General features: G+C 41.5%; 1 protein-coding gene across 5 annotated transcripts in view; it reads left to right on the top strand.

The window, feature by feature from the left end:
* Akap7 (A-kinase anchoring protein 7) overlaps positions 1–23127 on the top strand; it is a 148115-nt gene that overhangs the window by 13027 nt on the left and 111961 nt on the right. For all 5 annotated transcript variants that reach the window (XR_008221247.1, XR_008221246.1, XM_052751197.1 and 2 more), the window contains exons 3-5: positions 5199–5338; positions 16623–16759; positions 21118–21278. Coding sequence is in view for 3 of the 5 variants with exons in the window: in XM_052751197.1 (XP_052607157.1) it covers positions 5199–5338; positions 16623–16759; positions 21118–21278 (438 nt within the window). In the remaining 2 variants the exon portion in view is untranslated. The remainder of the gene's footprint in view (positions 1–5198; positions 5339–16622; positions 16760–21117; positions 21279–23127) is intronic.

Genomic DNA, 23127 nt, shown 5'->3' with positions numbered 1-23127 from the left:
TGTCCTGGAGCTCACTCTGTAGATCAGGCTGGCCTCAAACTCACAGAGATCTGCCTGCCTCTGCCTCCCGAGTGCTGGGATTAAAGGTGTGCCCCCCCTCTTTTATTTTTTAACAGTAGCTTTTTCTCCCTTACAGTATAAAGGAACAGGTAGAAAAATTCTTTGTTAACTAGTCAACTAGAAATTGTTAACTAGTTTTTTTTTGTGAAGTAGGAGTTTTATATAAATATATAAGAACTAGGAGGTTTGTTTTCTTTTTAGGTTTTCAAGATAGGATTGCTATGTGTAGTCGCTAACTGCCCTAGAACTCACTCTTTGACCAGGCTAGCCTTGAGCAAGCTCAGAGATCTACTTGCCTCTTCCTCTGGAGTACTAGGATTAAAGGCATGCAACCACCGCCTGGCAGAACTAGGAGTTTTAAAAAATTAAATAAAAAATATAAGTTATGTATAATGTATATAGCTGTGTGAGTGAGTGTTTGTGCATGTGAGTGCAGTGCCTGTAGAGGCCTGCAGAGGGCAGCAGATCCCCTGGAACTGGAATTACAGGCAGTTGTGAACCACCTGATGAAGGTGCTGGGAATCTAACTTGGCCCTTATCTGGCTTTCTGCTGTGTTTATGACCATGCAAAGTTCATCAGTCTTCTGGTGCTGTGTAGACAACTGTTGTGTGATATTTTGTTTGTGTTCTGACAAATAAAGCTTGCCTGAGATCTAGAGCTAACCATAGAGGCTAAGGGGTCGTGGCTCATGCCTTTTTATCCCAGCACTCAGTGGGTGGAGAGAGGAAATGATAAGGTGAAGTGGAGACAAGATCTCAGCCCTTTCTGCTTGAGGATGGAAGAGGTAAGAAGTCACTGGTGGCTGCTCTTTGATCTTTCAGGATATTACCCAGATATGTGACTCCTGGTTTTTATTGATAAGATTAATTTGGTTCGTGCTTCAGACAACAGTCTTAAGATTCCAGGTGGCTGGTGCAAGCTGGTGGGTTCTTTGGTTTTCCTGGGGTGTGGTTCGTGCTTCAGACAACAGTCTTAAGATTCCAGGTGGCTGGTGCAAGCTGGTGGGTTCTTTGGTTTTCCTGGGGTGTGGGAATTGAGAGTTCACTGCTCAGAGATTCTTGCTGATAGCAACTCTGGCAGAACCGCGAGGAGAACAGTGCTAAGGAGAATATCCGGGAAGCATACCACTTTCCAGAGAAAACACTTCTCTTGACATTTTAGATGGTGACGTCTCATTTTAGAGATGATGCCTCTCTCAGTGTGCACTAGGTCATCTTTTCTGGGTTTGGTTGGCTGAAATGGGGTTTTGCATTTTCTTGGGGGGAGTGATTTTTATACAAGAGGATATTTTGCTAGAAATAAATAGGAATATTAAATGTTTTTGAATATTATAACCAAATACAAGAATGTAAGATACATTTAAGGTTATTTACTAGAACACAGAGATAGATAATAACTAAACCATGAATGTATATGTGAAAGAAAAATCTCATACATGGTGAAGGGCTAGAGCAGAATGGATCACACCTTTGGCTGGTTGTTAGGCATGTTCCAGCAGCCAAATCCAGCTTGAGTGAGGAGGGCATCAGGACTTGGGGGTTTCTTCTCTCTATGAGAGAAGCACAGTGTGACTCAATTAGCTAGAAACCCTGGGAGCATCCAGAAAATGTTAGGTGTTGCTGTTCTTTGCCTCTGAGAGTAGAGTGGGAGTTAGCATGGGAGAGTCATTTTGCTGATAGGAATAGCCCAGCCTGCTTCCCACGGGAGATGGGGGAGAGCTTAGTTTCACTGATTCTCATCATTTGAGATTGTCAATTCTGAACCATCCAGCGACAGTTTAAAAATGACATTTTTTGTTTGAGTGGGTATGTATGTATGTAGGTAGATAGGTATGAGTGTGTGCATGCGACAACACACATGTGGAGTTCAGAGGACAACTTGAGGGGGTCGGTTCTCTCTCTCCAATATGTAGGTCCTGGGGATTGAACTCGGATCATCAGGCTTGGTGGCAAGCGCCGTTACCTGTTGAGCCCTTCTCTCCGGCTCTTAAGCTGCGTTTAAATCAAGATTCAAAAGAAAGTATTTGAGAGTTGGTTTCTAGTTCTCTTTCCTAAGTGTGAAATTTGGTTCTGTAGAAATTATTAATCCTTATTTTGTGTCCTCAAAACTGGTTTTGTTTATATGTGTGTGTGTGTGTTTTAAGACTAAGTCTCAGCGAGCTCAGAATGGCTTCACAGTCATTATGTAGCTAAGTCTGGCCTTGAACTTCTGACCCTCTTGCCCTCAAGCATTAGAACATAAGCATGTATCACCAGGCCGGGTTTCCTCACATAGAGTTCTAATATAACTAATTGGAGATTTTTGAGATAGAGGAAATTACCATTTTATTATTTATTAACTAGTTAAGTTATAGTTTAAAAAAATGTAAAATATAAGACAAAAATTCAGCTAAAATTTTTGTATAGAAAAGATTTATCTTAGTATATACAGATATCAGTGATTATTCTGTGTCAGTTAAACGGAGGTAAATTACATTCTGTGTCCTTTATATAATTAATTGGGAAGGCAAATACCGAATATGTCATGCATAATGCGTGGATATGTTCTGAGAATTGCTTTATTAGGGTATTTTATTTATTTTTGATAATGTAATTCTTTATTGATTCTTTGAGAATTTCACGTCATGCACCCGAATCCCATTCACCTCCCAGTCCCTCCAAATCCTTCTCTCAACCCTGCAGCATCCCCTCCAAAGAACCCCCCCCCAAAAAAAATCAATTAAAAACGAAACAAAACACACACATGCAAAAGAACCACCTTGCTCTTCCATCTTTCCAAAACCTCTTCACTCATCCTAGTGGCATTAGGTACTGTGGTGTGTCATGCAGTAGACCCTTTTGTCCACTCAGCTCCCCCCTCCACACACAAAGTGTTCATTGCAATGAGTCATTGGTCTGGTTCAAGGCCTCTGACACACCATCATCACTGGACCCTCATCGAAACGCCTCATGGACATCCTGCTGTTGCTCTGAGTCATGGAGATCCTGCGGTTATCTTTCTGAAGGACCAGTCCCTCCAAATACTCCAGCAGGTCATTGATGATGTAGATGTTAGGGTAGGTCGACCTACTAGGCTATTTTTTTTTTTTTTTTTTTTTTTTTTTTTGGTTTTTCGAGACAGGGTTTCTCTGTGTAGCTTTGCGCCTTTCCTGGAACTCGCTTTGGAGACCAGGCTGGCCTCGAACTCACAGAGATCCGCCTGGCTCTGCCTCCCGAGTGCTGGGATTAAAGGCGTGCGCCACCACCGCCTGGCTAGGCTATTATTTTTTATTTGTGTGAATATCATAGAGAATGCTGCAGACTAAGATGGATGTGATGTCGCTAGGCTTTTTTTTTTTTTTTTTAAGATAGCGATTCCATGTGTAATCCAGGTTGACCTTGAACTCAGTAACTGCCCCATCTCAGTCTTCCCAAGTGCTGGAATTGCAGGTGAGCATAGCCACCCCCAGTCTACTTGAAAGATTTTTTTATCTGCCTGAATAACAAGAAAGCAAATATCAAAACAAACTCTAATTTATTCCTAGCATTTTAATTAAGAGCAAGTGTGGAAACAATCAACCCACAATAACAGATGGAGTACTTAATTAAATTAATTTCTCTTCTAATTCACTCCTTTGTAGTTTTTGAATGAATAAATAGAATTGAGGAAAAATTAGATAATTTAAATAAATTGACACGTGGTGCTTTAGTTTAAAAAAAAAAATCTGCGGTTGAGAAAGTAATGGCGTTTGTCAATGACATCAGGTTTACCAGTGCACATTAAATGGCTACTGAAGTCATTCTGAAAATTAACAAGTATAATAAATTAAGTTTATGGGTTTATAAGCTGTACTTCCATGGATGACTTTCTGCTAACCAATAAAATCACTATAAATAATCTGAATGATCCAGGGCAGACGGCCAAAGTTTTCTGCATTTTGTGACCTCAAGTCACCAATTCTATTCGGTAAGCTAGATGATTATATAAATGTGTGCTTTTTATCTTTTCATGTGAAAGCAAGTACACGGAATAACAGCAGACTGCCCTTCAGAACACAGACTGTGATCCCAAAGTTGGAAGGAAAGTGAAGCCAGGGAGTGAGAGAGCAGAGAGAGTCTGTGCTTTAGTTCTCCAGATGAACTTGGTAAATAACAAGAAGACTCTCTAAACAAGATAAAGCGTGACAGTGGCTCACAGTGTCACAGGTTGATTGTGTCAACAGGGCACTGGAGTAAGGGGAGAAAACCCAAAACACACTACAGGGGTGTAAAATTGTCCTGTGTGCCCGTGAGTGATTATTTTTTCAGAATGGTTGTCTGACTTCTCCAGAAGTAATTCAATTGTGGTTTTAATTTTTCCTTTTTAGAATCATTATGAATTGATGGATTTGATCATATCTGATAAAAGTCACACTGCTAAATTTGGTATTCAATTTAATGCTCAAATTGTCTCATTTTTAGTCAATGGAAAGACTTTTAAATTGACATTAGAACCTGTCTGATGTGATCCACTTGCTACAATTTGGATCTTGAATATCCACAGTGGCCTGAGTATTAGGTCGCCAGTGCTGCTGGGAAGGGATGGGAGGAAGTGTGCTAGGAGGAAGTGTGCTAGCGGAAGGAAGTTCGGTCACAGGGAGTGGATGAAATAAGCAAACACAAACCAACCAACCAACAATCCACTTTCTTAGTGGTAGAAAGACCATGTTTCCAGACATAGTGGCACAAGCCCACAATCCTGAACTTGAGGGGCTCAGGAAGAAGACCCTTCCTCAAAAAATAAAATAAAGCAGAAACAATGAGGAAAAAACCCAAAACAAAAAAAACCTTTGGCATGTGGTAGAGAGTGCTTGTTAATGTTGCCCTAAGGTATAAACCTGACCTCCTTTTGTAAATAAAGTTTTATTGGGACACAGCTCTATCCTTTCATTTGCTTTGGCAGAGTGAGGTAGCTGCTACACAGACCCTATGGTCTGCGAAGCTTAAACCGTTTACAATTATGTTCTTTATGGAAGTGCTTGCCGACTCTTGCTTTAGATTTGAAAATGAGTTATACAGGATTGCTGCTTACTATATATACTGCACAGCTTCTTTATTTTTAAACTAGGTTGTCTTTGTTTAAGTGTGTGAGACACTCACTTTGCTTTGTTTCCCTCTAGTCACGGACGTACCTCAAATCCATTCAAAGAGAGGCAAAGAAAAGGAAGGCATGAAGAATGAACGCATAAAGAAGAGGAAAAAAAAACCCAAAGATTATCAACCCAACTATTTCTTGTCTGTTCCGATCACCAACAAAAAGGTGATAGTTTCTTAAGAACTTTTTTTTACTATGAAGTTTTATTCTAAACTATCTTTAAAGTATATTAAATGTTTGTCAGCCCACTTGCTTTGAGATTCTAGTAATCTTTGATAACATGGTAGGACCATGTGGGAGAATTTCCCATGTAAGTTATAGAAAGTTATTTATATAATAGTTTTGAAAAATATTGTTCAAATAATCACATTTAATGATAACATGACTAGGTGGAAGACAGACCCTTGGGAGACCAAATGGTAGACGGGAGTCAGTGACTTCCCTCAAGACCTGTGACTTGTGACCAGAAGAGAAGCCAGTTTTTTTTTTTTGTGTGTGTGTGTGTGTGTGTGTGTGTGTGTGTGTGTGTGTGTGTGGTTTTTTTTCTATTTGTTGCTTAGATATCATTCCATTAGCGTCTCCCAGTGTGTTCAGATATGAGGGCAGTCAGGCTGGGATATCTGTCAACCTACTGATTGCCAGGGTTGATTTGGTTGATCTAAAAGCCATCCTCCCATGTCCATGTCAAGATCGTTTCCAAAGTCTCTCTTGGTGTATTGGAGGAGGCCTTTAGAAGCCGAGAGCAGTGCACATGCTGGAAAAGAGGACCCCGGAGCCTCTGGGAAGATAGGAAACCGGGCTTCTTGGTTCGCGGGCCTTCACAGGACGCGGATCATATGATGGGGATGCGGTGCCGGTTCTTTAACATTCCTCATTGCTGTGTAGGTTGAGTATCCCTTGCCCAAAATGCCAGAGACCAGGAATGTGACACATTTTGGCCTAGTTGGGTATTTGTATGTACACGATGAGTCTTGGGGTGAGATCCAAGTTTAAACAGGGAAAGTTTGTTTTCCATACTTACTTTCTTCACATACCCTGAAGGTCATTTAATGCATGGTTTCTATTGCTTCTGGGGTCTTGACTGCAACCAGATGATGTCAGACGTGAAAATTTTCCCTTGCACTGTGTTTTGGGTTTGGAGCAGTTTGATTTTAGGTTTTTGGATTAGGAATACTCAATCTGTACTAATTTAAGATTGAATGACAAACTCAGTAGACGCCTATTAAAATCTGAAATGTCGCCGGGCGGTGGTGGCGCACGCCTTTAATCCCAGCACTCGGGAGGCAGAGCCAGGTGGATCTCTGTGAGTTCGAGGCCAGCCTGGGCTACCAAGTGAGTTCCAGGACAGGCGCAAAGCTACACAGAGAAACCCTGTCTCGAAAAACCAAAAAAAAAAAAAATAAAATAAAATAAAATCTGAAATATCAATTTTGTGCAAATAGCAGAAAACGGGACCAGCCAGTGATACTGTACTAAGATATTCTTAAGATAGAAAAAGAAAGAATGCATCTAACTGACATGAATGCAGTGACATGGGTATGAAAACATCTGGGAAGAATACTGCATTCACACGACTGCCTTTACATCTTAGCCTAAGGTCAGGACCAGATCCGGATCTCATTGTGAGCTGCGTATGTACTCTCTTTGACCAGGCAGGCCAGTGGTTCTCAACTTGGGGGTTGCAACCTCTTTGGGCATGGAATGACCCTTTCACAGGGATCGCCTAAGACCATTGGAAAACACACAGATATTTACATTACGATTCAGAACTAGCAAAATTATAGTTATGAAGTAGCAACAAAAATAATTTTGTGGTTGGGGGTCTCCACACCATGAGGAACTGTATTAAGGGGTCGCAGCATTAAGAAGGCTGAGAACCACTGGGCGAGGCACTCTTTTAGTGTTGCTGAGGATCCGACCCAGGGTCGTAGATTTGCTAGGTATGTGCTTTACCACTAAGGTATAATCCCAGCCCCGCTAAGTATTTTAAGTCAAATGAAAAAACACCAGAGGAAAAGAACCAACTGAATTTTGTTGGGTCATTCTAGGAAATACCCCATCTTTGAGACAGAGTTTAACTAGCGAGAAGACACAATCAGAAGAGAAAAAAAATGACCTCAGATTAATGTTCTGGTTTTACTAGCAGTAGGGTAATCCTTGGAAGGGTTCGGGTGATGCACAGCTTAGAGCATGAGCAACTGCCCATCATCTTCAGATGCTGGTATGTTGTTTGGGTTGGTTTCCTCTTGCTTAGGACTATGTACACATGGACATTAGACAAGAACAGGTCGTGAAGCACTGCTGCTTGAGTGGGCAGCCAGATGGAAGCCAGACCCCGAGGAGACCAAATGGTGGACAGCTGGAGTGACTTCCCTGAGGACACATGACTTCTGGCTAGCAGAGACGCCAGGTTTTGTTTTGTTTTGGTTCGTTGCTTGGAGATCATCCCACTGAAGAGTCTCCCAGTGTGTTTAGATATGAGGGTAAATCAGGTTGTGATATCTGTCAGCCCATTGATCACCAGGGTTTATTTGATGGATCTCGATGGCTTAGCAGGTGTCTCTTCCTCCCTTACCACTCCATCTGCATCCCTTCTAAAGCTGTGTGGATGGAAAAAAAGAAAGACTGTCCTAATAGAGGAGAGCCGGTCTTTGTTAAAGGGTATATGAATAGCTGCACCTCCCTGCTGGAACTTCCACGCAAGCTCTCAACATGTTTGATTCTTTGACTAGGCAATTTGTTTTATTGATTGATTGTACCTGGGATTGGAGCTAGAGGGCCTCATAAACGTTAGGCACGTGCTCTCCCACTAAACTGCATCCCCAGCACTCTTACTTTCCTGGTGAGACAACACGCAGTTGTCTAGGCTAGCCTTGGACCTGTGGTCTCCTTGCTTCAGCCTCCTGAGTAGCTGGGATTCCAGGCCTATGCCCAGTAGGCCATTAGGTTTCTATTTCTCCCTTCATGCTTCTGTTCTTTGCATCCATCCTGGGGTGTCTGTGTCCTCTTGCTGTCAATGCTGATTCCTCTGCTTTTCCAGTGAGGGCTGGTGGGGGGATGTGATGGGATATGGCACTCGGAGAAGGGGACCAAGTGGGATAAGGCAGGGAAACTCTTCCCAGCTTCCACTAGGATTTGGTCCACAGAGCATGTGGGAGACGGGATGATGGAGTCCTGTGTGGCATGGAGTTCACAGACCTGGTGACCTGCCACCTGTCTTACAAACTTTACTGGTTCAGGTGACTAGATTATGAGTTTCAGCTTCATCAGGGGATAACACTAACCTCAGGTGCTCATTTTCCAGGCCCCATGCTTGAACACCTGCCTGCTTACTTAAGGCTTTCCCCATTGACACCAGGATAGAGATGTACTCCCAACCCCTCTTCTTTAAAGACTGCCGTTCTGGTCTTTTCCACATCAGTCCTTCTTTCTGTTGGAGCCTGTCTGGCCGTTTTTTTATTTTATTTTATTTTTATTTTTTTATTTTTGGTGCCTGCCCTGGCTCTCACTCTGTAGACCAGGCTGGCCTTGAACTCACAGAGATTCGCCTTGGCTCTGCCTCCCGAGTGTTGGGATTAAAGGCATGCACCAGCGCCACTGCCACTGCCCGGCCTCTCTGGCCTTCTTGACCAGGTCACCTCCCCGATTCTCATTCCATTCCTTAGTTAAAGGTCATTACAGTTTCTGATTGTCACAGGCCATTCTTACAGTTTGTTTTCCCTACAAGATGTTTTATTGGATTCTCAGTGCCTAGACTGGTGCTTTCCAAGAAGTGGGTGCATGCATTTGCACACACAGACTGTCATTTCAGGGACCCAAGAGTGTTTCCACCATGGCAAGCTATAATCAGAACTCTTTTTGTTTTTTAAAATGTGGCACTGGGGGTTGAACCCAGGTCCTCACGTATACTAGACAAATGTTTCAGTCCTAGCCCCCAAAGTCTTAAAAATAATAAATACAAATGCTGTTTCATAATATAATGTCAATAGCAGGTTATTTTAGAGGAGGTAGAGTGGCTGATAGCCATGGGGAGTGCAGCTTAATTTAATGCTGCCGGGAGACTTATTTTTCCGAGTAGTGAGTTTATCAAGCTTACATACAAATATGGGGAGAAGATGTAAAAACTGGACAAGGAGAGGACATATGTATCAATTCTTTTGCTGAGAGCTTTTGGTGTTTGTCTGTTTTAAAGTAGCGAATGTTCACTTTCTTTTTAAACTACTTACGAGGCTGGGTAGGAAGGCCTGGGAAAGAAGGCCCGTTTGTCACATTGTTTCAATGGAAGACTGTATTCCAAGTTCCAGTTGAGTGACCTGCAAACAGGCTCTTGGAAGCCAGGACATTCACAATGAGTTGCTCTACTTTTGGCCTCAGCTTCTTGGCACCCAGCTTTCAAGAAAAAAAGAGAAAGCATTCACAATTACATGGCTCTTTGATTTTAAGCATGTTTTCCGTAGTTTAGAATTCTTTGTTATGGAAACTTTTCATTTCCTGTTTTTAAGAAATAGCATTAGAAAATACATTAGAATTACAGCCAGGTAATACCCTAACTGGTAGCATAGGAGTATGTGTTTTGCCATTAACATGTAATTACATGTTAGCTTAAAAGAAGGAAAAAGGGGCTGGAGAAGATGGCTCAGTGGTTAAGAGCACTCACTGTTTTTCTCTTCTTCTGAAGGTCCTGTGTTCGATTCCCAGCACCCACATGGCAGCTCACAACTGTCTGATGCCCTCTTCTGGTGTGCAGATGTATATGCAGACAAAATACCCATATACATACAACATAAATAAATAAATCTTAATTTTAAAAAAAAGGAAAAAATTTGATGGCTTGTAATAAAGCTTGTTCTTTAATGGGCACAACCGTACAATTATTTATGTACTTTTATATGAGAGGTAGTATGCTTGTTGCTTGCCTCTGTAACAAAGCAGCTGAGATTATTGACTCATAAAGAGCAGTGTTATTTGGGCTCCCAGGTTTGGAAGTGGCAGTCCTTGATGGATTGGCATTGCTTTTGGGCCTAAGGTGAAGTTACATCACATGCTTGGAGCCTGTGGTGGAGCAAAACTTCTCTCTTGGCAGAAGATAAGAGGATTGAACTGGGGTACAGAAATCCCTTCAAGGACACTCCACCAGTGATCTCCTGACTTTTTAGGAGGCTTTTAAGGAAGCTCCACCCTGGGGGCTAAGCCGCCCATACCTGGGCCTTTGGGGACATTCATGATCCTAACTATTGCAAACCAATCAGCATTGAAAGACATGCAAGAACTTATCAGAAGCTGCTGAAATTCGGAGTCTACTAATTTTTACATAAGTTTTTTGTATGCTAATGGACAAATTTGCTTCAGGACTTTTAAAAGCATCTGATTCCGCGTTTCTTCATTTTTGTAATGTGAAAGTTGCTAGTCTTAATGAAAGTGTGGGAGATTAGTGAATTCAGTCCTAAAAATGGAAAAGTATTTGAAGTCATCTTATATTAAACACTTAGTAAAGAACACTTTTCTGTTTGAGGCTGATTTTTTTACTTTTATTCCAATATTGCTATAGTAATAGTTTTTCAAACACTTTTCATGGTTGTTGACAGACAAGGAAAATAAGAATATTTAGCTTTCGCTGTCTATTTTGATTGCATGTATGACTGTGTACCACATGTATGCCCAGTGGCTACAGAGACCAGAAGAGGGCATCATATCCCCTGGGACTGGAGTTACAGATGGCTGTGAGCTGCCTTTTGGGTGCAGGGGAATCTGATCCAGGTCCTCTGGAAGAGCAGCCAGTGCTCTCAACCTCTGAGGCAGCTCTCTAGCTCGTGAGAGTATTTAGCTATAAAGGAAAGTTAGGTAGCATGTATATCACATGTATTTTTCCTCCTTGTCTTAGAAATCAAACCTAGGTCATCCTGTCTGCTAGGCAGTACATTACCAGTGAGCTATACCCGAACTCCTGGATAGCATACTGATAAAACTCTCATAGCTCTTAATGAGGCAACAAACTCATCAATGATATGTTAGCAACTTGGAAAAATTCTAAAAACAATGTCACAAGATGAGATCAAAGGCAGTCCTCTACTGTGTATTAGAATAAACTATTGTCTCTTGTGTAGAAGCATGCTAATTTATGCCATTTTAAACACACACACACACACACACACACACACACACACACACACACACACACATATATATATGGCCAATTAGGAAGTTCCAAAGATATAAAGATGAATTTTCTAATTGCATTAGTTTAGGCATGTGGACTCTGGCTTAGCGGTAATGTCGAACAGATGAGTGTCTGCTTTTCTGTTAACTCAGTGAGTTGAATATTTAAGATTTCAGTAGGATTTTCGTTTGTAGATGTTTCTTCTAATGTCCTATTTAAGTTAGACTGTTAGTGTTAAGTTTGAAAATGGACTTTGTGCAGTCAGTCACACCAGTGGTGGAGGATTGTGATGATGGATCAGGTTTAATGGATTTGTAGAATTTTATTAAACAGTGACTGTAAAAATTGGTTTCTTTTAATAACAACCCTCTCCCCCCCCAAAAAAAAGATTCTAGAGTGTTTTTCTTGTCTTTTAAAGATGGTAATTAGGAATGAAAAGCACTTAAAAAGTCTTAAGATGGTATCAGGGAATCTATAAATTAATTGGAAGCATCGAAGCATAGTTAGAAATATGTTGCATGATTAGATTAGCTTTTAAATTTTCATAGGCTTGAAGTCAATCCTATATTAGAAGTATCATGTGGCTTCATGGAAATAATAGTCTTCAAAGCATTTTACAGTTTTTATTTCTTAGTTTTACAATGACTGGATAATTCAAAGGCACACATGGTCTAAAGCCATCTCACCATGTAGGACATTGCACCAAAATGCTAAAGATGAGCACGAGGCCAACTTTATATGACCTAAAGCTTGTTCCTGGCTATCTTCTCATAGGGAAGGTTCTGGCGGAATTTTTGTAAGTGTCTTCCAAGTTCACAGAAATCTCTCTGGAATCTGTAAGCTGGGAGTCAGGGGAATCCATGGGTTGTCTTTACTCTTCCATGTGTGGGGAAAATTTCTCCTTCAGTCAGATTGTAACCTAAGTAATGGACCTCTTCTTGATAAATCTGAAGTTTTCCAGCCTTTGGTGCTGGTAGAGTACGTGCTGTTGGAGAGGAACTGAGTTTTTCAGATTCTATTTTGGTAGGGAACACAGTATCAGATTCTCTGCATATTAAGTAAGTAAATTTTCCCATGAATTAATTACAGGGCTGATAGTGTAATGCTTGAGACAGATAAGATGGGCCTTTAGTGAACCCACATGACATACAGCCTATGTGTACTGCTGATCGTTAAAGGCAAAAAAAAAAAAAAAAAAAAAAAAACCAACAGAAAACAAAACAAACAAAAAAACCAACCGGCTTTCATCAGCTGGAATACCATAGAAGGAAAAGCGGAGGTCCATCGACGTGAACTGTTTAGAATGTGCAGGCACATCAGATAACAGTGTTAGGGTCCAGAACCACCAAGAATCTTGGAATTCCAATTTCATTTATTGCAGATAAGTATACAGAAACCTTTTGCTTCCTCTTAGGTTTTTGCCTGGTAGGATTTATAGACAGATTTTTTTTTTCCTTTGGGCCTCCAGCTCTCTCTCCCTCTCTCTCCCTCTCTCTCTCTCTCTCTCTCTCTCTCTCTCTCTCTCTCTCACACACACACACACACACACACACACACACACACACACACACACACACACACACACAAAGACATGGAGACTTATTAATTATGAAAGCTCGGTCTATAGCTTAGGCTTGTCCTACTAGCTCTTATAACTTAAATGAACCCATTTCTATTCATCTACGTGCTGCTGTGTGACTTGTGGCTTTCACCTCTCTTCCTGCATGTCTGGCTCCCTCTGCCTCTGGCTGGGGACCCCACCTTTCTTCTGCACAGAGCTCTCTGTCCAGAGGTCCTGCCTATACCTCCCGACTACCTATTGGCCGTTTAGCTTTTTATTAAAGCAATCACAGGTGACATATCTTTACATAGTGTGATCAAATATGTCACAACAAGGGTTGGAGTGCCTCAGGCATCAATTAGTAGGAGCTATTTCGCGACCTTGTCTTGACACCGACCCCCACACAGTTAGTGAAAGTCCTTCGACTCTCTACAGCTTTAGGGAGTGGGGCAATTGAAGTAATGGCCGGTCTGCTTGGATATTTATACCTGGACTTTTCCCTGTGCTGGTTGGAGAGGAAACCTACAAGCGACTGGGGGCTTAGAGAGGTCTGGGTTTCTATTTTATCAGTTCCTGTTTGTGAGGAGCAGTGTAGCCCTCAGACTCCAGAGACTCAGAGAACCCTGGAATCATTTCTTCCTCCAAAGAGAGCTTGGTGTGTCCCCTCAGGGTAGAAGGCTCTTTTCATCCCACTGCCGCACAGTAGGAAGACGCTCATTTCTGAGAATAGTGCAGAAGACGTGAACTGGTGAGGAAGAGATTCTCTGAATTTGATTTGAACCCCACCCGCCCCACTGAAATACTTTCTTTATACAGAGGGATTTGCTGATTTTCTAGAGTGGAGTGTAAAGCTGTGAGGGTGGACTTGGTGTCCTTCCAGTGGTGTGTGCACGCATGATTTCCCACTGATTTTGGTCTGTGCTTGCCCATGCTTATTGAAGTATGTTACTGGAAGTGATGTAGTAGCCCCATCAGCAATGGCCTTTATTTCAATAGTCGAGACCCTGAGGGTTCACCAGATGGAGATAGGTCTCTACCAAAAGGCCTAGTTTCTTTGGAAGACTGGTAGCATAAGTCTCCTTTCTTTGAGTGTGACTCTGTAGTGGTGACAGAAATCTGTAGGTACAGGGTCTCTTGGTTTAGGACCTCTTGAGACCAGACTTGAGAGGAAAACCTCTTGCTCTTTGTCCTTGTAGCTTTTTTTAGTCACAAGGACACGAGACTCAGAATTCTTTTCCATCCTAATTTATTTTTGTAATATTTTATTTAATGTGTGTGTATGTGTGGACATCTGGTGACCAGAGGAAACTTGTAGGAGTCAGCTCTCTTCTTCCCCATGTGGATCATGGGGATTGAACTCAGGTCCTCAGGGCTGGCGCAGGTGCCTTTACTCATGGACTGAGCTGGTTCTCATCTTGTTCTTTTTGCTCTTTTACGCTGTTTGGCTGCGGTTCAATCTTCTGTTTCTCTGCAGGTCACCACGCCCTCTGACAAACATCCATAAAAGTCATTTCGGTGCCAGTAAGAAATACTACTGCTTTGAGTCTGCTTAACCTTGGTGTGTGATGTTTTTATTTATTTGCAAGGTTTCCTTTTTTCTTTGTAATAACAAAGTTTATAGAATTAGAAAGAGAAATACTCAAGCTGTGTTTTTAATGACAGTGTTTAACGAGCAAGATTCCTAATCTAGGACTGCACTCAGAATGAGTCATCTGTTTGTTTTCCTGCTTACATGATTGAATAATAGACCATTCAGTCTTCTGTGGGAAGACAATGGGAAAAGCTCGCATGGGCCTTTCAGCTGTTTGTTAGGTCCCCAGAAGCAGCTTTTGAAGATCGGCCAGTATTTTGCTCAGGGTATTCCACCTGCTGGAACTCTAATGGACCTGGTCCCTTCCTTTAGTTTGGCTCCTCAGTGTTCCTGGAGGTTACTCGGGTCTCCCTCGAGTTCCACTTCTGCCACTAAACTGCTAGAGGAAAATCTTGGGCACAATAACATTTTCAAGTTTGAGTAAGGAACATTTGTGAATTGGGGACACCAGACTTAAAAGAGGGTCAGTGTTCTAATTTCCTTGTGGCAGAGGCAGGTATTTATAGGAAAAACGTGGGAGTCAAATAAAGAAATTGATTGCACTTACGAAGTTGCCTTTAAGGTTTACCTTGTTGGAACATCCCCAGTCACATAATCATCATAGTTAGTTGGGCGCTTATGATTGGCTGAAGTTAATTTATGTTTCTGTCTAACAAAACCAGAAATGGCTAGAAATGACTGGAGTCAAATTTTGCTGATTTTTTTTTTTTCCAGTTTAAGCAAAGTTGAGGGTATTTTTAATCTCCTTGGACAATTTTAAAGCCAGATTGGTTTCACTTTACCAGGGTCCATGAGATGGGTATGGGATATAGGAGCTAGGAAATGGCCTTATGGAGAGAGATGGACTTTGTACTGACCGCAGAAAGTACAGTGGGAATTTGTAACAAGGAGCAGTGGTAAGGTCAGTGGATAGAACACCGCTAAGAAGAAACGTGGCTTGACAGAACCACTGTCCACGGCAAGCCACGGGGAAGGTGGTCAGGGTACCAAGGATGGGAGAGTTTCTCCAAAGTCACTTCACAAGATTCTTACTCAGAACAGGCTCTACAGGGATAAAGGAGAACCAGGGAGCCTAATGAAGCAGTGGACTTGGAGCCTGGTTCAAGGAGAAAGGCTAGGTCCCAGGACATTGTCTTATGATTTGCTCCGTACATTCCCCCAATAATGGGGCCATTGTTGAGGATAACACAGCGACTCCAGAATCAGAACAGTGTGCTGTGCTCATGCCCCGGTGCTCCCCCAACCCCCTTTTCTGTTTTGTTTTACTGTTTGCTGCCTCTATTGCCAGCCCAGCTTTTCCTTGTCTCATAATAATTGTGCTGTCCCCAGGCTTTTCTGAATTCTCTCAGACCCTTCTCTGGGCTTGCTATTTTACTTCAGATAACTCTCCCATGTGCTGACATTTACAGCTTGACTGACATCTATGGCTCTAACAGGAAATGGAGGAAGGAGATACATCATCCCTCTTCCTGTTCCAGAGGAACAGGTACTGAGAGGGAAGACAGACAAGCAGCCTGACCTGCAGGCTTTCCCTGGGATGCATACTGTCATAGTTTGGATTCCCTTCAGCGCTGTCTCCATGGTTATGCCCCACCCCTCACAAGGCAGGAAGAAAATGCCAGCAGTCATTCTTATTGGAATTCCCCTTATCCTAGAGAATCTTAAAAGCAGTGAGGAATAGGTCCAACGATTCACTGTGGGACAAATAAATATTACTTCTAACAGAAATGGAATGTTGTCTGCTGATTTGACCTTTCTCTGGAAGAATAAAGCTTTTTTTCTTAGGAATGGTCATGATTAGTGAGTCAGACCCATATTACAAGGACATATTTCTAAAAGGATGTGCGGCCATGAGGAGTTTCCCCACCCAGTCTGCAAAATAAGAGTGTTGCGCTCAGATCTGTTGCCTGGCAGACGGACACACATTTTTTGTGATTCTCTACGTTTATATAGCATATCAAGCTGTCCCAGTCAACTCTGGCAAGTGTGGGAACAAGTAGACTGTTAATGTATTTGGTTGCAAAATCTTGACGTCCCTTTAATTTTGGTAGTTGCTTGGTTTTTTTTCTTATTGATTTAAAATTTTGCCTTATAAAAATTTTGCTTACTTATATCTTTTTTTTTTTGTATGTGTGATTAGATCACAGCTGGAATTAAGGTCTTGCAAAACACGATACTACAACAGGATAAGCGGCTGGCCAAAGCCATGGTTGGCGATGGTTCCTTTCATATCACCTTGCTAGTGATGCAGTTATTAAATGAAGATGAAGTAAACATGTGAGTAACATGTCTTTCTTGAATATTATTGTCCAAATTCTTACTCTACTGTGAGTAAATATAGACAAGCCCAAGGAGGCATTGAGGTTCTAAAGAAATATTCTTGATCCTGATTGATGGTCATTGCACAGAGGGTTTTTTATTTTTTTATTTGATGTAGCACAGGCTATCCTTAATGTAGTACAGGCTATCCTTAAACTTGATGTGTCAAGTAGCTGCCTCAGTGCTGAGGTTACAGACACATTCCACTACACTCTTAAAAAAAAATTTTTTTTTTTGTTTTATCCAGACAGGGTTTCTCTTTGTGTAGCCTTGGCTGTCCTGGTACTAGCTCTATAGACCAGGCTGGCCTTGAACACTTAGAGATTGAACACCTTTCTCTACCCCCTTAGCGCTAGGGGTTAAGGTGTGTGCCATACCACCCTGTTTGTTTAAATATTCTTATTCCAGATTTTTTCACTTCATTGTTATCAGTGGCATTCCTTGGTTACACAAATATGTTGCCTATGTTAATTATGCAAAATATTCTGGAGTCTAATTCTAGAGTCTAGGTTGAGACTCTAGGTGAAGATTCTGGAATGATGGCATAACCGCCTTTTATTAGCAGCCTGACTTAAACTTGCTGTCCCCGTAAATAGTGCTAACACAAGCAAGAGCCCTTAGCACGTGGCCCAGCATGTAGCAGGCACTTCCTCTTCGCTCTCTGTCATCAGAGGTGTCATTTTCCTGGGGTGGGGTGGACAACTTTCACCTCAGCTTGCTTTGGTCATTCTTAGTGCCATGGTACTCCACATTCTGCCCCCCGTCCCCCAACCCCCTAAAGGTCAAATGGAAGTCACTGATTACTAGAGTGGAGAATTCCTGCTATCTCCTATGGAGTTTGCTGTATTAAGTTCAAGCTTGGGCTCTTTGGCAAATAAAAGCCAGAAGGAACTATATATTATTTATGTTTCTGTCTTGGCCCATGTGGCTCCTGAGGGAAGGAAAAGCAAGGCTTGGGTTGGGAAGAGAGTGAGGAAAAGATAGACTAAGAGAGGAAAACAAAATATAGTGGTCGTTCGCAATTGGCCACATTATGATGACCGTAGTTGAGTTCTTTACACAGTAGACCCTCCCGTGGGAAGCCAGCAGTCTTCAAGGGCAGAGAGAAGCAGAGATTTGACTTGTTTTATTTCAGCTTATCACTCTACTGATCATAAGAAAAAACAAATGCTTTGATGCTTTTCAGGGAGAGGATAAACCAAAGATGTGGCACAGGGGCGGTGTAGTTGAGGAGGAAGAGTCTTAGCCTGTGTGTTTGGACTGGTGATGAGTCACGGTTCTCTAAGAACAGAGCAGGTCGGGTGTGTCTACACAGATATCCATTCTCTGTCCACGTAGATGACCTTGTATATGGAGAGATTTATTTACAGAATTGGCTCACAGGGTTGTGGGTGTCGGTAAGTCTGAAATCTATGGGAAGGACTGGCAGGCTAGGGAGCCAGGGAAGAGTCTCTGCTCTGGGCCAAATCTTGGGGCAGCCTGAGGAGAGGATTCCTCTGCGCTTGGTCTTTTCTCTGAGGTCTTCATCTGGTTTCATGAAGCCGGCCCACATTCTGGAGGAGTGGAGATGTCAACTTCTAAGTGTGATCCACGGTGCAGCCTCTGTTGGGCAGCTCAATAGAATCAAATGGGTGAAATTTTCTGGGGAGACTTTTTTTTTTTATGTGAACAATTTTTTTAAAAAGCCTCTAAGCTAACATTTTTGTTCTTCATCCAATATTGTATAGTATGCTAGGTATCTAGATTATCAGCTGCCAGGCCATATTCATTTTTATTCTTCAGAGTCTAGCATTTTAGGAGTTAGTCAAGCATTCATCAGTAGAGTGGATGGCATTGCAGAGGCATTTTTAAAAGAGTTGGTTTGGGTAGATATCATGTAAGGTCCTTTTGTGTCTTCAGAGCAGAGAAGAAGTAGAAATGTATTAGGCTAAAAGTAGCTGCTGACTGGTAAGAAATTATCTCAGTTTAAATATAACCTTTGGCCTGAACTCAGTTTCAGAAGTCTGTTTGTACATGGATATGCTTTTTCTTTTAAAATTAATAAACCTCTTCTTTAAATATAAAGAAGACTTTTGCAAAGCACTCTTGAGAAGATACCCTGCTTTAAAAAGGATCTGATAATGACGTTCCCCAAGAGACCCTCTGACTCCTTTGGATCCATAGCATCTCATTAGGTAAATACTTTGCTGTAGACAGCCAGACAGTTGAAAACCTGCACTATTTAGGTCACTTGTGTTTCCTTCACACGGAGTCTGCAGAAGTCATTATTTCTGGAAAAGTCTTATCTTCGTCATGACCTGTTTTAGTTGATAGTTCTGTGCAGCCTGGATGTCTCGAATTCCCTCAGTTTAGGGTAGGTATGTGAGTGCTCTGTGAGCGAATGCTTTGCCTCACAGAACTCAGTGAAGGGCAGTATTTGATTCAAAGTGTGGACCATATGTCCTGTGGTCCTGAATGCAATTAGGGACACTGGACTCAGGATGTGGATGTGGAGACGTGTTGACATCTACATATAGTTCTGCAGTTTTTCATCGTCATTAGAACATGACTTGTGGAACACAGCAATGGAATCAGTTCAAAGCTGGGTGTGAAGATTGGTTTAGAAATATGAAAGCACTACAAAAATCTCTCTTCTCACTTATGTGTTTGGCGAACAGGAGAATTCAACGATGGTTTTGTTAGAAGGAAGTTTGAAAACCCTCTCCAGACTGCCCATGCTCATTTCTTTTTTTAAGTAATTGCTGCCCTCTAGTGAGTCTTAATTTTATTTTCATAAAAAGGTGCATCCACCAGAATTCTTTTCAAGATGTAATTGATCATAAATTTAAGACCACGCAATATTTGATAGTGTCTAACTTTAAAGGGGAGTAAAGATTTGAAACACAAAGTGGTAGTCATAAGTTAACATAGGCTAAACAGCTGTAACAAGCATTTAGTTCTAATTGGGGAATACAGTTAAGCTTACACTTTGAGTCCAGGTACAATAAATCATGTTAATAAAGACATTGTATTTTAAGAGATAATGCCTGTTTAAGTTTTTGTAGAATATATTGTAAACAGTCAGTCCTGTTTGAGTAAGCATTAGTACTTTGATTTTAAAAAACCTAGGTTTTGGGCTGGGGACATGATTTAGCAGGTAGAGTGCCTACTTACCCTGTCAAACACAGGCCGGGTGTGTGCCTGTCACCCTAACACCTGACAGGTCATGGCAGGGTGACCAGAGGTTCAGAGTCATCCTTCTACACATTTTGAGAGCCTGCCTCAAAATGTCACCCCCAGAAACAAATAAAAACAAAGTTTTAAATACTTCCCACAACCTAACAAAGCTCTCCTAGGTAGTAGGTGGTTTTGAGATGCATCATTAGTAAAACATTATGAAAATAAGGAGTTTTTGAATTGTAGATCTCTTTTTCCCTGAGGTAGTGGAGTTGAATCTAGAACCTCACACACAGCAGGTGAGTGCTCTACAACAGAGCTGTAACCCCAGCACTTTGAGTAACACAGGTAGTTTTTTTTTGGTTAGTAATTTCTTTCTGTTTGTTTTAATTTTTTATTTTTATTTTTTGAGTCAAGGTCTTACTGTGTTCTAGGTCTTATGGGGTCCAGGTTGGCTTCACATTTGCAGTCCTCCTGTCTCAGCCTCCAGAGTGTTTTGTTTACAGGCATGTGCTACCCACATCTGACTTAGAAGTTCCCTGATAATAATGAAATAGTATTATCTTAGTTAGAGTTTCTGTTGCTGTGAAGAGACACCATGACCACGGCAACACTTATAAAGGAAAGCATTTAATTGGGGCTGGCTTACAGTTCAGAGGTTTAGTCCATTATTGTCATGGCAGGAAACATGCAGTATGCAAGCAGAAATGGTGCTGGAGAAGGAGCTGAGAGTTTTACATCTTGATCAGCAGGCAACAGGAAGTGGCCTGAGACACTGGGTGTGGCTTGAGCATATGAGACCTCAAAGCCCACCTCCACAGTGACACACTTCCTCCAACAAGGCCACACCTCCTAATAGTACCATCCCCTATGGGCCAAGCATTCAAACACATGAGTCTGTGGGGACCATTCCTATTCAAACCACCACAGTATTGCTTTTATGTCTTTAATGGTAATTATAATTAGGAAAAGATTTAATTTACCTCTTCTCTAGTTGTTTAAAAATTAATATTGGTTTTAACCACAGGTTAGATTCAAAAGATATTTTGAACTTTGAAATATATAAAATTTATCTTTTAAAAGTGAATTTCTTTGTTTCTTATTTGGTTTTGCCCATTTTATTACTTATCATATTGCTGAAAAATATTGTCTCTCACTAGTGGTACTGATGCGCTTTTGGAGTTGAAGCCGTTTGTTGAGGAAATCCTTCAAGGGAGGAACTTGACCTTGCCCTTCCAAGGGATTGACACTTTCCGAAGTCAGGTTGGCTTTGTGAAGCTGGCGGATGGAGATCACATCCACACTCTTACGGAGATAGCAGGTATGGCAGACAGCACTGTACTCATGCAGTCTCGTGTGCAGTTTCCCATGGTTGTCATAGAGATTTGGTGTCTGAGTTTGCAGAGGCAGGATAACCGCACTCTGCATGGGAACTGCTTCGGTGTTGGTTGCTTAAGTAAGTGGCTAAAAGTGTGGTAAGTTCTCTTGAGGGCACTGTTAATTCTGGAGCTTTCCACAGAAGATACTAGACTGGATTCAAGTATGAAGTGTAAGTCCAAAGGGTCCCTTTGTTTTTTATGAGATTTGACTAAAATTGGCACTTGATAAGTATTGAATGAATGAATGACAGTCACCATGTTCCTACTCAGAGGCTTGAGGGAATTGTCACCTTTATTACAGAGAGTCAGTCAATGAATCAGCCACATTTTCATTTATATAGCTCCCTCTTTCTTTTTTGACTGTTATTTGCTGAGGAGAATGTCTGTTCGTTAGTGTCAAAGGCCTCGCATTTATTGGAGGTCGTTTACAGCAGATACACTCAATTGCAGTACGGTGGGGATTGAATGGGTGGGTGAATTTTGAGTTTGACTCCGAGATAATAGGTTGGGTGTTAGCCTACAAACTACAGCAGTGCTTGTAATGTTATCTTGTGCTATCATATTGTAGGGTCACTCATCCTTGGTCTAAACCCACTATCAGTGTTTGGTCTATACTTGGTTTACATTTATCTTTTGAGGTTTTTTCCCCTATCTCTATCCTTTTCTTCTCCTCTCTTTTCTTTCCTCTCCCTCTTAACTGCTCTACTTACTTTGTTCCTTCTCCTTTTAACCATCTATTTAACAGATAATTTAGCAACTGAACATCTAGTACCAAAATGAAAGCTCACGTTTCAGCTAACTCTTGTCTTTACGGTCTCTCCCTTGGCCTGCCTCTATTTAATTTGGCGATCATCCTGAAGTTGGTGTCTGTGATTTCCTTGTATTTCCCCCACAATATGCGCATATCTGTTTTAGTTGGTTTTAACATAATAAAGAGAATACCAAGTTGTCTGTGACCTTTTAGGATATGCTTTCGTTCTTCATATTGTATTACCGCTGTGCATTAATAATTGCTTATTCAAAAGCACACTGTAGTGGAAGGGCGGGTGGAATGGAGTCAGTTTTCACTGTTGGTTTTTCTTTTATGTTTTATAGTATTTGCGATTAGTATTTTGTGAATGGCAGTGTTTTCATAGGGTTTCTCCTCATTCAGGTATATGTTAACATAGAAGGGCATTAACAGCGTGCCACTAGTACTGTCTGGAGTATAGCTTCGGTCCATTCAGGTGCTATCCATTCAGGTGTAGCTGAGCAGCAGTGGCGCACGCCTTTAATCCCAGCACTCAGGAGGCAGAGCCAGGCGGATCCCTGTGAGTTCAAGGCCAGCCTGGTCTACAGAATGAGTTCCAAGACAGGCTCCAAAGCTACACAGAGAAACCCTATCTCAAAGAAACCAAACAAGCAACACAAACAAACAAACAAACAAATCACAAAGAGCTGTTTAATTTTCAGTAAAAGATTTTTTTTATTTACTTGGAATATATTTTACATAAGAGCATTTTACCTGGGTTATGAATATAAAATTTGCTATTGATGTTACGGGTCAAACAGCCACATTCATCTTCACTAAGGTTTTGATAAATTTATTTTCTCTAAATTCATTTCTTTTACAAAATGTCAGGCTCAAGGAATTGTACTTTAGTGGGACTGTTCATTACTTTAACATATAATTAGCTGGCACCAGGTAGGTGCTTGGGATAGTAAGCTGAAATGAAATTCTTGGTCCTCTGAGGAGCCGTCTTGTACAGGAACAAATGGATCAGAGGGTGTAGCGGGACATGGTGATTTCAA

Source organism: Peromyscus californicus, unplaced genomic scaffold (assembly GCF_007827085.1).
Source record: "Peromyscus californicus insignis strain IS unplaced genomic scaffold, ASM782708v3 Scaffold_22__1_contigs__length_63687245, whole genome shotgun sequence".
NCBI classification, from domain to species: Eukaryota; Metazoa; Chordata; class Mammalia; order Rodentia; family Cricetidae; genus Peromyscus; species Peromyscus californicus.
This window is presented reverse-complemented; position numbering and strand designations above follow the sequence as displayed.